Source organism: Rana temporaria, chromosome 2, assembly GCF_905171775.1.
Source record: "Rana temporaria chromosome 2, aRanTem1.1, whole genome shotgun sequence".
NCBI classification, from domain to species: domain Eukaryota; kingdom Metazoa; phylum Chordata; class Amphibia; order Anura; family Ranidae; genus Rana; species Rana temporaria.
Genome location: NC_053490.1, coordinates 93,182,317 through 93,198,159, shown reverse-complemented (window position 1 = coordinate 93,198,159; position 15,843 = coordinate 93,182,317). Strand labels below are relative to the sequence as shown.

Here is a 15,843-nt window from a genome sequence, read left to right as displayed (position 1 = left end):
AGGGACTACACATCTCGGCTGAGAATTGACTGCCATCTGGACCACATCTACATGCCTGTACACAGTTATTTCAATGTGAGTGCTTTGATACTACTTTTATATTAAAGTTTACAGTTTTCTAAGTGGCGCCTGTTTTTTGTTTTCTCTGTTATATGGGTTCCAATGCCTAGTTCACACTAGTGTGGTCAGATCCAGCTCAGACAAAAAAAAAAGTAGAAATACTGCATTTTTCTCTGCACTAAACTGTACTGGAGTGCGGCAAAACACGTATAAAAACACACTAAAACGCACTTGTCCCCATTTAAAATAAAGAGAAAAGGGTAAAACACACAAAACGTATCACAAACACATATGCAGAAACGCACCTGGACTGTTTCTATGGTGTGAACCGGCCCTCAATTTACCCAATTAATCTATGTATTTAGCAGCTTGCCTTGAGTTCAATTTGTGGATAAGATGGGAGTAGTCACTTTACAAATAACAAAAATATAAAAACTATATCTGAATGGAAACAAATACTATATGTTTACCACGGTGTGCTCGATTTATTTTTTCATCAGTATTATGCTGTTCTTTGCTGACAACTTGGGAATCATTCTCTTCTTGGGTCCCAGTACAGAAACGTTCTTATTTGGTTCCATGGGTTAAAAAGTGTGTAAAGGTTGGCTGCATTTATGTAGAGTACAGTCCCAAAGATTTTGAAGAAAAAAAAAAAGTTGATTCAAGGGTTTGCGTTATTTCTGGAATACATTTTTTCATCTAAATGGAAAACTAAAGAAATGCAGAGGTTAAAACTGCAGTTATCAGTTTACATTCCACACATCTTGGCTCCAATTTACTGACCTCTCTGCAATGACGCCTGACCTTAAAACAGCAAGCTGCTATCTGGCTTAAGAGTCACTGCAGTGTGCTACAAGGTATTATCTCTGGATTCCTTGGATGATGTAAAACCACTGACACTCAATGGTGGTGGAAACATTCAAGTGGATGGAAATTAAAACCACAGATTATTATGTGCCTTTATTTGAGCAGACTCAAAGTGATTTTATCTTTTGGCTAAAATATAAAAAGATTTGTTATACTTTCCTGCTGCATGGAACAATATTAAACAGAGCAGCCCCTTACTGCCGATTTCTGGAGTCCTCCACCAAGCACTGTCCACTCCTCCTTTCCTAGGGGTGCCCCCATAGCAAGCCATGGGCTGCAGGGGCATTTGTGTGGGCACACTCTCGAGCCTGGCTGTGTGCATCCATAAACACACACTGTGCTGCTTGGGCCCCCATCTCACTCCTTACAGGAATTGACTGCCAGCTGCAGCAGCAATGGCTCCCGCTGCTCTCAGTCTCCTGTGAGATTAGGAAGAGCATAGCTGCTGTAACCGAAACAGCACTGGATTGCAAGATAACGCTGGTAAGTGGTTGGGGGAAGAGAAAACATTTAGTGGGGTGTTTACCTTAATGCAGGGAGTGCTTTACGGTACAAAAAAAAAAAAAACAGCCTTCTGAACCACTTTTAAAAGTATAAAAGTTGGAAAACTGCTCTTAGAGTGATAAAAAGAATAAAAGACCAAAAAAAAACTCAAATCAATATGTCAGAACACACACAACTCACTCTGTTAGACCCGGTTCACACTGGGGCGACTCGTCAGACGACACAGCCGCGTTGCGTCCCATTGTAGTGAATGGAACCGTTCTAATAGGACCGACTTAGAAAAAGGTTCCTGTACTACTTTGGGGGCGATTCGGGGCAACTTGCATTGACTTCAATACTGAAGTCATTTTGCAAGTTGCCTCTCAAGACGCCTTGCCGAATCGCCTCCAAAGTCGGGTCGCCTGTGTGTGAACCGGCTCTAAATAGTAATTACTGTTTATGGCACTAAGCCTCTGACCGCAAAACAAAATTAGTACAAATCTGAATTTTAGTTTTTAAAGCCTCACCTACTGCAACTCCCTCCTCATTGGCTTACCCTTACCTTTATATAGGTCATCTCCAACTTCTGGTCATCATGAATGCTGCTGCTAGACGTATCCACCTTCCCATTCAATGTCTGCCGTCCCTCCCTGCCAATTCCTCCATTGTTTTCCATTCATCCAATTAAATTCTAAATAACAACAACTTACAAAGCCATCCACAACTCGACCCCCAGCTACATCACTAACCTAGTCTCAAAATACCAACCAGATTGTCCTCTTCCTTCCTCCTGCTCTCTAGTTCTCGTCACCTCGTCCCATGCTTGCCTTCCAGTACTTTTCCAGAACCTTTCCCATCCTCAAACTCCATACCCCCACTCAGTCCAACTATCTCCTACTCTGTCCATTTTTAGGTGATCCCTGAAAACCCTTGCTCTTCAGGGAAGCCCATTATGCGTCTTAACCTAACTGTACTTTTATCTTCCCCATCAGCCCATTCCCCACAGTTGCTACCCTTTTTATCACTTGACCATCAGTTTAAGATTGTAAATTCTAATGAGCAGGGTCCTCCGATTGGTCTTGTATTGCAAGTGTAGTCTGCCCTCATGTTGTAAAGCGCTGTACAAACTGTTGGTGCTATATACATTTAATAAGGGTCAATAAAGATAAATCTTGCACGTTAAAGTGGTTGAAAAGTCACTGTGCATAAAAACTGGAATCCCCTCTATTATAGCTAAATATATTGCACAATGTAGTGTGTGTTTTTATTCATTATGCAGCAAAATACCTTACTTTACAGCGCTGCTGTGCAGTCACGTGACATTCCTTAATTGGAAGCTCTGGTGCACGAGGAGAACTAGGATCTAATTGGTATTGCTGAATCTTAGCATCAAACGGAGGGGTGGTGGTGTCCGTCTCTATGCGAGAAGTGATTGCAAAGTGAGTGTGAAAGAGGACCTAGTTATGGAGAGTGTGATGAGTCAAGTATTATGGTTGTAACGGTACATGGGAGTGCGTACTAACAAAGGTCATCATTGGAGTTTGTTATAGACCACCCAGTGTTAGCGAGGAGGTGGAGACTCAGATCCTTGCACAAAAAGGGCAAGGGCTGGGACAGCGAGAATAATGGGGGACTTTACTGGAATAGCACTGCTGGGACATTAAAAAATGCAAAAATGTATAAAACCTATCACAAGAATATTTTATGGTCCAGTTTAATCGAATGGTACAAATAGGAATGACTATCTGCTGGACCTGGTAATCTAAAACCATGCAGAGCTTATTACCAATATTCATATAAAAGAAAATCTGGGTAGCAGTGACCATAACATGATTTCATTTAACGTTAGCGGTAAGCAACACACACACACATACGGGAAAAATAAAAAAAAACACTTCAATTTAAGAGAGGAAATTTTACAACGATGAGGGCTGCTCTCCAAGACTTAGACTGGGAGGGAATATTGGCATCAAATGGACACAGAACAGAAATGAAAATTCTTCAAAAAGACTGTATGCAAACTCACTGCAAAGTATATTCCCATGGGCAATACGTTTAACCCCTTCCCGACCAGCCACCAGAGTTATACAGCTGTACGTCAGATCTTTAAGACGCTGTAGCAGGCGCACACCCACAGCGTGGACCTGGAGCCGATGACCGCCGGACACCCACGATCGCTCATGCCAGAGCGAGAACTGGGATATGTGTCCCTAAGCACACAAATCCCGGTTCTAGTCAGCCACATTCCCCCCACAGTTGGAACACATCTAAGGAACACAGTTAACCCCTTGATCGCCCCCTAGTGTTCTATTCAAAATTTAAGTTTTTTTTTTGATAGCGCAATAAATAAAATAAAAATTAAAATCGCATAGGTGAGCAAATACCACCAAAAGACAATTTATTTGTGGGGAAAAATGATGTCAATTTTGAACAACGTCGTACGAGTGTGCAATTGTCAGTTAAAACGACAAATTTTTGATGATGAATATACGCAATTTTTTTTGTTTACATGGATTTTGCAAAAGCGTTCCCCACAAACGACTAATGTGTAAGGTAAAGTCTACAGGCTTGGAAAGATCAATTCAGAAATGGATAGAAACTGGCTAAAAGACCGAATTCAGAGAGTAGTGGTTAATGACTCTTACTCGGAATGGTCTGAGGTTATCAGAGGTGTACACCAAGGTTTAGTGTTGGGACCCTTACTTTTTAATATCTTTATAAATAATATTGGGTCTGGGGTTAAAAGTATAATTTCTGTCTTTGCAGATGACACCAAGCTATGCAGTGGATTAATGTCCTTACAGGAGGTCTCCAATTTACAAGCCGACCTCAAAGCACTAATTGGGCAACCAAGTGGCAATGAGGTTTAATGTTGATAAATGTAAAGCTATGCGCTTGGGGGCTAAGAATATGCATGCATCATACATACTAGGGGGAATGCATAGTGGAGAAGGATCTGGGGGTTTTGGTAGATCAGAAGCACAATACCAACATGCATAACAACAACATGCAATGCCAGACTGCAGTTTCCAAAGCGAGCAAAGTCCTTTCTTGTATGGAGAGGTATGGACTCCAGAGAGACATAGAATTTTGCCCCTGTACAAATCATTAGTAAGACGTTATATGGACTACTTCCAGGGCAGTGTTACTTTCGTTTTGGCTCCCGGAGGACTCTAAGTGACCCCCCCCAGAGATACCGCCCTCGGCCCCCACTGTGTGGATTCACCATCACGCTGCCTGAAGCCTGCGAGAAGATCTTATCAGCAGAGTCTTTACACTCCAGATGCCAGTCTCAGATGACACCATTATTCCAATACCCGTATTTTCTGTATCTTTGTGAGTAACCTCTTATATGAATTGTTGTTGTTTGTCCTTATTAAACTCCATACTACGCTTAGAGGGCGCCGCTTTTTGTTTTTCTTATTGTTGTTTCAGAACTACTTCTTCTTGACAGCTGGCAGCCCTCCAAGCAAGAGTGTATATTTAATTTAAAACAATTTGTGCTACTGTCTCATGAATTCTCCAATGGACTGAATTTTTATCACAAATAATTTTAATCATTTTTTAAAACTTTTTTAATCCTCCAGTTTACTAACTTTGATTATATTTTTAATCAACTCTCTCATGGACAGCTTAATTTGATCACAGTCCCCCCCCCCCTCCCTAAAATCCTCTCCATGTTCATTTTTTAATCTTTTCAGCTTTCACATGAGTTTCACCATTTTTTCCCTTTCCTTAAATGTGTATTCCCATCTCCTACATTTCATTTTTGTGAGCGCTTGATTTTACTTGTTTTTTGTTATATGGACTATACAGTTCAGTTTTGGGCACCAGTTCTCAAAGGGATATTGGGGAACTGGAGAAAGTGCAGAGAAGGGCAACTAAACTGATAAGAGGCATGTAGGAACTCAGCTAGGAGGAAAGATTAGAGGAACTAAATGTATTCTCTCTTGAGAAGAGGAGATTAACCACTTAAGACCCGGACCTTTAGGCAGCTAAAAGGATCCGGACAGTTTTTGCAATTCGGCACTGCGTCGCTTTAACTGACAATTGCACGGTCGTGCAACGTGGCTCCCAAACAAAAATGACGTCCTTTTTTTCCCACAAATAGCTTTCTTTTGGTGGGTATTTGATCACCTCTGCAATTTTTATTTTTTGCACTATAAACAAAAATAGAGCGACAATTTTGAAAAAAAATGCAATATTTTTTACTTTTTGCTATAATAAATATCCCCCAAAAATATATAAATACATTTTTTTCCTCAGTTTAGGCCGATACGTATTCTACCTATTTTTGGTAAAGAAAATTGCAATAAGCATTTATCGGTTGGTTCGCGCAAAATACAAAATAGGGTATAGTTTTATGGCATTTTTATTAACTTTTTTTTTTTTTACTACTAATGGCGGCGATTGGCAAAATTTTTTGGTGACTGCGACATTATGGCGGACACTTCGGACAATTTTGACACATTTTTGGGACCATTTTTCACAGCAAAAAATGCATTTAAAATGCATGGTTTAATGTGAAAATGACACTTGCAGTTTGGGAGTTAACCACAAGAGGGCGCTGATGGGGTTATGTATGACCTCATCTGTGTTTCTAACTGTAGGGGGGTGTGGCTGTAGGTGTGACATCGATTGTGATTCCCTATATAAGGGAACACACGATCGATGACGGCGCCACAGTGAAGAACGGGGAAGCTGTGTTTACACACAGCTCTTCAGCTCAAGGGACCGATCGCGGGACTCCATCGGCAATCGGGTCCGTGAGTCCCGCGGTCACGGAGCTTTGGACCGGGTCGCACGCGCGCGACCCCACGGCTGGGCTTAAAGGGCAACGTACAGGTACGTTTATGTGCCCAGCCGTGCCATTCTGCCGACGTATATCGGCGTATAGGGGTCCTTAAGCGGGTAAAGGGGGGATCAACATGTACAAATGCATAAGTGGTCTATATAGTGAACTTTGTCGAGTTATTCACTTTAAGGTCATCACAACAGACAAGGGGGCACACTCTACATCCAGAGGATTTATTTTTTTTTATCTCCAAATACAGAGAGGTTTCTTCACAGTAAGAGATAAGAAAATGTGGAATAGACTCCTTCCAGAGGTGGTTCTGGCCAGCTAAATAGATTGCTTCAAAAAAGGTCTGGGTACTGACATTTATAGGTAAAGTTGATCTAGGGAAAAAAAAGATTGCCTTCGGGGGATCAGGAAGGAATTTCCCCCCTGCTGTAGCGAATTGGATCATGCTCTGCTGGGGTTTTTCGCCTTCCTCTGGATCAACTGTGCATGAAGGTTTGTGTATATGGGATTGTATTTTTTTTTCTTCTCTTTTAACAAATATTAAAGTTGCAGATATTTTTTTTTTAAACCACTCATATATATTTTTTTCCCCTCAAACAAACATTTTTTATTGAGCACAAGTAATTAAACATACATGGTCCAGAGCACAAGTAGTACACTAGGTCTGTAGGTTTCAACGCGCAAAGTTCCAATACATTGTACATAACATTTTACATAGCGATATCCCACTTGACCACTCAAATATTTTAATTGGTAACTACTAAAATGTATTTATAACGAAAAGATGAGTAATTTGTAGTACAGTACACACCTATTGTTTTAGGTTGACCTGTTTTACAAAATTGATGACAGCTAAAAGTTAATTAATTGCAAGAGCTGCTTTAGTAATAAATAAAGAAAAAATACATTGTTTTCTCAGTTGTCCGAGTCCTCATTTGAGACACGATCTAAAGACACCTTAAATTACTTTAATGGAATGACTGATTTTAAACTACATTATCAGCAACACAAGATTTATGATAAAAGTGCATGCAATGCAAATCTGATGCCCATAGCCCAAACAGAACTGCCCTTTTTTAACCACTTAAGACTCGGACCAAAATGCAGGTAAAGGACCCGGCCAGTTTTTGCGTTTCGGCACTGCGTTGCTTTAACTGACAATTGCGCGGTCGTGCGACGTGGCTCCCAAACAAAATTGACGTCCTTTTTTTTACCACAAATAGAGCTTTCTTTTGGTGGTATTTGATCACCTCAGTGGTTTTTATTTTTTGCGCTATAAACAAAAATAGAGCAACAATTTTGAAAAAAATGCAATATTTTTTCCTTTTTGCTATAATATCCCCCAAAAATATTTTTAAAAAATTTTTTTTTTCCTCAGTTTAGGCCAATATGTATTCTTCTACCTATTTTTGGTAAAAAAAAAAAAAAAAAAAAATCGCAATAAGCGTTTATCGATTGATTTTCACAAAATGTATAGCGTATCCAAAATAGGGGATAGTTTTATTGCATTTTTATTAATTTTTTTTTTTTTACTACTAATGGCGCCGATCAGCGATTTTTTTCGTGACCGCGACATTATGGCGGACACATCGGACAATTTTGACACATTTTTGGGACAATTGTCATTTTCACAGCAAAAAAATGCTATAAAAATGCATGGTTTACTGTGAGAATGACAATTGCAGTTTGGGAGTTAACCACTAGGGGGCGCTGAAGGGGTTAAGTGTGACCTCATATGTGTTTCTAACTGTAGGGGGTGGCTGGACGTGTGACATCATTGATCGTGTTTCCCTATATCAGGGAACACACGATCAATCAATGACAGCGCCACAATGAAGAACGGGGAAGCTGTGTTTACACACAGCTCTCCCCTCGTTCTTCAGCTCCGGGGACCGATCGCGGGACTCCAGCTGCGATCGGGTCCGCGAAGCTTGCGACCCACAGCTGGGCATTTAAAGAGGACATACAGGTACGTGCTTGTGCACAGCCGTGCCATTCTGGTGACGTATATGTGCAGGAGGCGATCCTTAAGTGGTTAAAGAAAACTCAAGCTAGGTTCTGGGGAAAGAAGACATTCAACAGAAAGTATGGAAAAGATATCTTGTAGTACACTTACATTGCATTAGCAGCATGATTCAAGCTAAAGATTCACATCACTCAAGCTGTAGGGACCACTCAGCTCCCCCTCACCTTTGCAGCAAACTTGTGGTTTTGTCCATGTTGGGTTAAGTGAAACATTGGTTTTATTCCATTCTTCCCAGTAGCACACACTCACATTTCCTTATATTCCACAATACATTTAAACCAGGTAGACCTAATTTAATCAAATACTCTAGTTGTTTTTTTGAAGGTCTGTCCTACTAGCTGCTCCCATAGGCAGTGAGAGTATAGTTTGAAAAGAAAAGGAAGTTCAGAAGTATGAGTAAGCATTATTACTACTTACAACTGTAGGGTTACCACTGCTGATTAACTGATTGACTTCGTGGAAAATGCTTTTGCAGTCAATGGATTTGTCTAATGATCCTCTCTTCACTATGACTGCTACCGCCAAGAGGATTTGTTCTCGTACATACTTCTGGAGGCTGCAAGTGTAAAGCAAAGGAAAGTAACTACAATGCGTATCACTGAATGTGCAAAGTTAAAGATGTATACAAATATTATATACTGCATAAGGCATCCTAAATCCAATCTTTAAATTGTACATTCTTAAATTTCTAAGTTTGGACCAATGTAGGTATGTATATTGCATACCTGAATAATCCCTGCAGTGGCTACTGCTAAAAAAGAAAATAACAAAAACACCATAGATGCAATTCAGCTTTTAACATATAGGTATTCCTAATTTCTGTAACTTTTCCGTAACTCTGCACACCCCTATGAACAAAGCAATCAGGGTAGGGGAGGAGAAAGAGGAGCCATTCAAAATGGACTGGTGTGTAAATTTGGGCTTTATTTATATTGAGTTTGAAAACAGCAAAGCAACAAAAGTTACCCAGTAACCATTTGAAAAGGAGACTCCCGTTTCCACCCGGGGACTGGAAAGAGAATTATATATTCAAATATAAGATTTCATACTGGTCTGACGAAAATGTTGATTTTTGTTTACACCGTCAAATTATTTTCTTGGAGACCCTGAAGTATATGGCAAGTATAACCAGGCCTTATTGGCCCCTACAGGAGGATCTCACACTGGAAAACAAACTGTAGGTCAGCTCAGGATTAACCTCTCCTACTACCAGGGTGCCCCAGTTTTGTAGTAAAGCAGTACTGGAAGCATGATCATAAAAACACAGAGGAAGGACCCGTGTCCCTCAATGGACTCCATTAAAGATTTTACAGCAAATACAAAAAAATCCCATTTTCTTTCTTGTCCTGTGAGGGATACAGGAAATCATTAACAGACGCATATATTTAAAAAAAAAAAAAAAAACAGAACTAGGGACTGCCTGAAGTTTAAAGAGCTACCGGAAGGACCCTTAACACCCAAAGCCATATGCTAAAACACCCACTTAGAATTTATAGCCATAAGACCAGGAGGCATCCTTGCAAATTTCAGAAAAAGTTATTTAAAGTGATACTAAAGTCTGGATATTTATGCTTTAAAAATAAACATGTGATATTTGCCTGCTCTGTGCAGTGGTTTTGCACAGATCCTCCTCTTCTCGGGTCCCTCTTCGGTGCTCCTGTTGAGTGCCTCTGAAGCAAGTAGCTTGCTATGGGGGCACCCAAGCCGAAGCTCCCTGTGTCCATTCAGACATGGAGCTGCAGTTAGGCCCCACCCCCTCTCTGTCCTGATTAACAGCAGTGGGAGCCAAAGTCATCAGTGCTATGTCTTTGTCAATCTGGAGTAAGAGTCCCGGATAGCCGAGGCACTCGTGCACATCGCTGGACAGAGATGGGGCTCAGGTAAGTATTAGGGTGGGCTGAGGGGGGCTGCTACCACAGAAGGTTCTTTACTTTAATGCATAGAATGCAATAAGAACAAAATAACTGCCTTTACAAACCATAAAAGTTTCGATGATTTTTTGCCTCAGTCAACTTGTAGATGTTCTAACAAGAAGTAGGTGCACCCTTACAGGGTCCAACTGTGTTGAAAAAAAAAAAATCAGTCTTCCAGAATGAGTCTCTATTACAGCCACAGATTCTAACAGCCCAAACCGCATCCAGACAATGGGAGGAGAAATTTTCTTTTGATGAACTGGAGCCAGACAGAAGAATAGAAGAAAATTATCCTGTTTGAGGTGAGAAGCAGAAGCTACCCATGTAAGAAGGAAGTTGTCGGACTCAAGACCACCTTGTCCCTATGCAAAACCAGGAAAAAATGGAAACCCCAAAACTCCTGGGGTGGATGCACCAATGAAGTAGGCCATCTATGTCTAATGATAGATCTTGCAGACTTTCCTAGCTGTAGCAATCAGAGGAATCTGTCACTCAGAACCAGAACTTTAAAAGCCAGGAACCGTGAAGCAGAATGGCAAAAGGAGGCCTTGGGGCGAATGAATCTGATGACCTTGCTGGCATAGCTAATAAGGTGTCTACTAGGAACTAGGCTGGCACTTCCACCTAGGCTAGTCCAAAGCCATGAAGATTACAGAAATGCCCTCATTTTGATAAGCAGATTAGGTAGAAGTTTCAGGGGAGGAAAAGCATACACTAACGTGTACTGATCCCATGAGGCACCAGAGTAACAACTGCCGTCACTATAGGAACCCTGTACCTGAAGACAAATCTGTTAAGTTCTTTGTTGCATCTGAGATCCACATCTGACATCCTCACCTGCTGCAGGTCCTAAACACTTCTCGGGATGGTTCCAAGTATTGTCTACACAGCAGACAAGGTTGGAACATGAAATTTTGATCCAACCAACCTCTCATGCCACAGCGAGACTTCTGATCATTATTATGGTGTTGTCCCACTGAAGCCAGATTGGATGATCCTCCAGTAGGATGCTCAATGCTGCAGGGACAGTCAAATCTGGTGAGACTTAATGGCAGGGCCACAAACTGGTAGTGCGCGGGTCCGACAGTAAGGCATAGCACTCACTGAAAAGATATAGACTTCTTTGATAATCACAGAACCCAGAAAATTGTCCTAGTGAGGGGATGTAATGACAGATATAGAATCGAAATTTCTGCAAACATTCAAAGCTGTGAGATCCACAGTGCCCACTTTGGGTTTAGGAACTGTAAAGAGATTGGAGTTAAACCCCAGGAACCTTTCTGAAACAGGAACAGAGAAGGTGTCAGGGAGCAAGACTCCAGTTTGTAGACCTGGGATACTAGGTCCAGCAACCAAGGGCCAGAGATGTAAGCAGTCCAAGCATCCACAAAAGATAACAAATGTCTCCTTACTCTGGAAAGTGGGGGTGCACCACCATGGAAGGCTTGTCTGAGGATCTTCACTGCGCTTACTAATTGGTCCGGTGGAGGAGGGGATGGTGAACTTTTTTGAAGATCAGGCTGTGGCAGTCAACTGGCATTTGTGAACAATCCCCTGAGTTTTTTGTTTTGGTGCATATTTTTTTTTCCATATGTGCGAGAGCTGAAATGTTTAAATGCTAGCTGGGCCCTTGACACCATCTGTAAAGTATGTTGAGCCTCTAATACAAAAGCCCAGTACTGGCATCGTGTTTGTTGGCAGTCCATATATAATAAACCTAAGCAGCATGTTTAATCTCTGCCGGGAGCAGAGGTGGTAGAGATGTTCTCCTGTGAATCCTTCTGCAGTCAAGAGCACCCATATTCCTCAGCAGAAGAAGGCCAAGGAACAGACTGCAAAGTCTTCTTCCTAATTGACTGAGACATTTTGTTTCACCAATTCCTCATGTGACATATGTATTTTTGATTAGCAACTGTATTGATTTATGCATTTGTCTGCATCTGTTATCTTAATCATCTCATGATTTGTTTGTATGAAATTTATTATAAAAATTATATAAATCTCTTATTATATTTGTACTATATTCTATTTATGCATTTAAAAAATCATGGACTACCCCTATGGGTTAAGGACAATAAATCAATTCAAAATATAGTAAGTGATACATATTACCACTACTTCCATTTCTATCCTCTGTTATGAAACAGTGTTTTTATAGAAAACATTAAGTATTTTATAAAAATTGGCCAATAACCTTGTAAAGTTTTAAAACCATTATTATTTTTAAATACCTCAAGGCCCAGCCAGTTAAAAGCATGAGCCAGCAGACTCATTTAAAGTGAACCCTGTCACCAAAAACACCAAGTTTAGGTGTCTTCAAATTCTTTTGAGGAAACATAAAAGGAGGCTGTAGAGATAAATTTCATGCCACAAGTTCGCCTGTACTTTTAGGATCCGTAGTAAAGCAGTCAAAGTAGGCAGTCGAGCTACACAACTAAGTTGATCTGAAAGAGTAGGTACAATCACAAATACATGTGCAACCAATACTGCAAGGTCTTGTAGAGTGAAAAACCCTTTTACAGTATAAGTAGGCAGTATATTCAGGGAAGTTGAATAGTAACTTTGGAGATCTGTTAGTGTTGAATCTTTTGTGAAAACACCCTAAACCCTCCCAGTCCCTGATGCACTTACCTCGGTGGGCGATTAGCTTTTACTGCCCACACAGCTGGTGCAGCAGTCCAGGGACTAAAAGCCCCACTCTTCTTCCCCTTATTTTCTTACGGCTTCCGGGATGACTCAAGAGCCATTCTGTTTGGTCTCATGCTGGCACAATTTGTCCCAGAAGCCCCAAGGAAAGCGGAGGTTTTTAAATCCCTGGACTGCTTCACCAGCTGCATGGCCATTTTTTTATGAACAGGTAAACCTACACTTAATGTAAGAATTAACCTGACACCTATATTCCCATTAAATAGGACCCCACGTTAAATGAGAATCATTGGAGTAAAATGTGAAGTTCATCTGCCTTCATATGCCTGTAGCTTCTGAGGACATTGCAATCGTGAAACAATGTAGGCAGCACCCTCTAGTGGTAGCAAGAAAAACATTTTTCCACCTACTGTCATGCTAGTATAGACACTGGAGAAACATCCAGAAATGAAACCCCATCCTTGCTGGAATATTGCCTGCATTTGTGATTTTGTCATCACACAGCAAAGCTTTGTCAACACATTTGTACTCACTTAGGCCTCTGTAAGACATAAGTTAATAGGAATGTTCGGAGTGATTCAATGCTACTTTTTTCCAGGAGGATCCATTCTCGTACAACGGCTTCCATTATCGCCGTGGCGGCTTGAAACAGTACATAGTCCACTTTACTCGTTTCTGTATAAATAGGGGGAAAAAAAGTGATGTTAAAACCAGCAATGCATCAAAAATGGAGATCCTGACAATTGTAAAATAGACTAGGCACCTTTTAACTTTATTACTGTACAGCAGGTGCAAGTCATACATACCTAAAATGTGTTTGCATACAGCAAAAGGTGACTTAGACTTTCTAAAGGAGAGGAAGATGTGCTCTGCATGCTGCCGTTGTTCATTATTCACCATGGATGGCGGAGCCTAAAAAATAAAGCAAAAATATTTTCAACACCTCAAAGTCTGCCTATATTTCTGGATGAAAAGCAGAAATCCCTTCAATGAAAGTAGTAGAACAGTAACCCAAAGTGCAAATAGCAGCAGCCATCAAAGAAACATCTGATTTCCATACTAGGTTTCTGCACTGCGATTTATTCCTACGCCCAAAAAATCGAATCAATGAAGGATAAATGATAAAATCAGCTGCTGTGTGGACCGGAACCAGACTTTTCTTTTGGTTGCACTTGATGACCAATGCGGGAGGAATGGTCACTGCAATTCAGCAGTAATAGTGACGGGTAAAGTGCAGCAACAAGATTCAATTCATCCAAATAAAAATTGGTGAAAAAACAATTCTTATAGATTGGTATAACATTTACTGCACTTTACTCAATTACTAAGCGCTCTTACTTTTAAAGTGGAAACTTTACCCATAACAACTTAACAATAACGTTCTTTAGCAAGGAACATACATTCCACATTAATAATTGTGCTACCACAATGAATGTGTGCTGTAAATTTCCTCCAGCATTGCTGCGGTTTCTTTTTGCTGGAAGCTGCCAGGACCTCTATTTGTTGAAGCTCAGAGCAGCAGTAAACAAAAAAACAGAACTAAACCCATCGATTTAAAGGTTTCAAAAAACAGTTACACTCCTGGAATACCGAGATTGCCAACTGACACATTTCCCTGTGTCCTCAACCAAACTGTGAAAGCATCAAATGGCTGGTGTCATACCGAACTGATCACATGTGCAGCACCATGGCAGTTACAAATCAAAACAGAAGCAGCTTCCCTGGCTGTAAAGGATAGCAGGGTTTAATTCTGCTTCAACCACTTAAGACCCGGACCTTTATGCAGGTAAAGGACCTGGCCAGTTTTTGCGATTCGCCACTGCGTCGCTTTAACTGACAATTGCGTGGTCGTGCGATGTGGCTCCCAAACAAAATTGGCGTCCTTTTTTCCCCACAAATAGAGCTTTCTTTTGTAACAATGTAACAAATGGAGCGACAATTTTGAAAACAAATTATATTTTTTACTTTTTGCTATAATAAATATCCCCCAAAAAGATATAAAAAAAAACGCAATAAGCGTTTATCGATTGGTTTGTGCTAAATTAATAGCGTTTACAAAATAGGAGATAGTTTTATTGCATTTTTATTATTTTTTTTTTACTACTAAAGGCGTCGATCCACGATTTTTTTCATGACTGCGACATTATGGCGGACACATCGGACAATTTTGACACATTTTTGGGACCATTTCATTTTCATAGCAAAAAATGCTATAAAAATGCATTGTTTACTGTGAAAATGACAATTGCAGTTTGTGAGTTAACCACTAGGGGGCGCTGTAGGGGTTATGTGTGACCTCATATGTTTGTCTAACTGTAGGGGGGCGGGGCTGGACGTGCGACGTCATTGATCGTGTTTCCCTATATCAGGGAACACACGATGAATGAAGCTGCCACTGTGAAGAACGGGGAAGCTGTGTTCACACACAGCTCTCCCCGTTCTTCAGCTTCGGGGACCGATCGCGGGACTCCGGCGGCGATCGGGTCTGCGGGTCCCGCGGCCACGGAGCTTCGGACTGGGTCGCAGGCGCTCGCCCGCGACCCACGGCTGGGCACTTAAAGAGGAAGTACAGGTACGTGCTTGTGCCCAGCCGTGCCATTCTGCCGACGTATATCTGCAGGAGGCGGTCCTTAAGTGGTTAAAGTGATTGCAAAGTCTTGTTTAAAACAACAAACATGCCTTATTGGCCACCTCTGTGCAGTTGGTTTTGCACAGAGCAGCACGGATCCTCTTCTCTGGTCCCTATTTACTGCTCCTGGCCCCTCCCTCTTATTGAGTGCCCCCTTAGCCAGCAGCTCTCTATGGGGGCACCCAAGCTCAATCAGAGCTCCATGTATCCAGAAACGAAGCCCGGGCCTGGCCCTGCCTACTCTCTTCCCTGACTGACACGGGAGCCAATGGTGCCGCTTCTGTCTCAGCCAATCAGGAGGAGTGTCCCAGATGGCTTATACACTCCGGCACATCGCTGGAGAGGGGCCCAGGAAGGTAATTTGGGGGTGCTGGAGAGGTTGCCACACACAGGTTTTTTTGTAATCTTCTTTAAG

General features: G+C 41.3%; 1 protein-coding gene across 2 annotated transcripts in view; it reads right to left on the bottom strand.

Annotated features, from left to right (window-relative positions):
- The window catches only part of XPO4 (exportin 4), a 170,534-nt gene that overhangs the window by 116,153 nt on the left and 38,538 nt on the right, over positions 1 to 15,843 (bottom strand). For both annotated transcript variants that reach the window (XM_040340532.1, XM_040340533.1), the window contains exons 2-4: positions 13,606 to 13,711; positions 13,333 to 13,474; positions 8,658 to 8,796 (exon numbers count right to left, since the gene is read on the bottom strand). In XM_040340532.1, the coding sequence (XP_040196466.1) occupies positions 8,658 to 8,796; positions 13,333 to 13,474; positions 13,606 to 13,711 (387 nt within the window). The remainder of the gene's footprint in view (positions 1 to 8,657; positions 8,797 to 13,332; positions 13,475 to 13,605; positions 13,712 to 15,843) is intronic.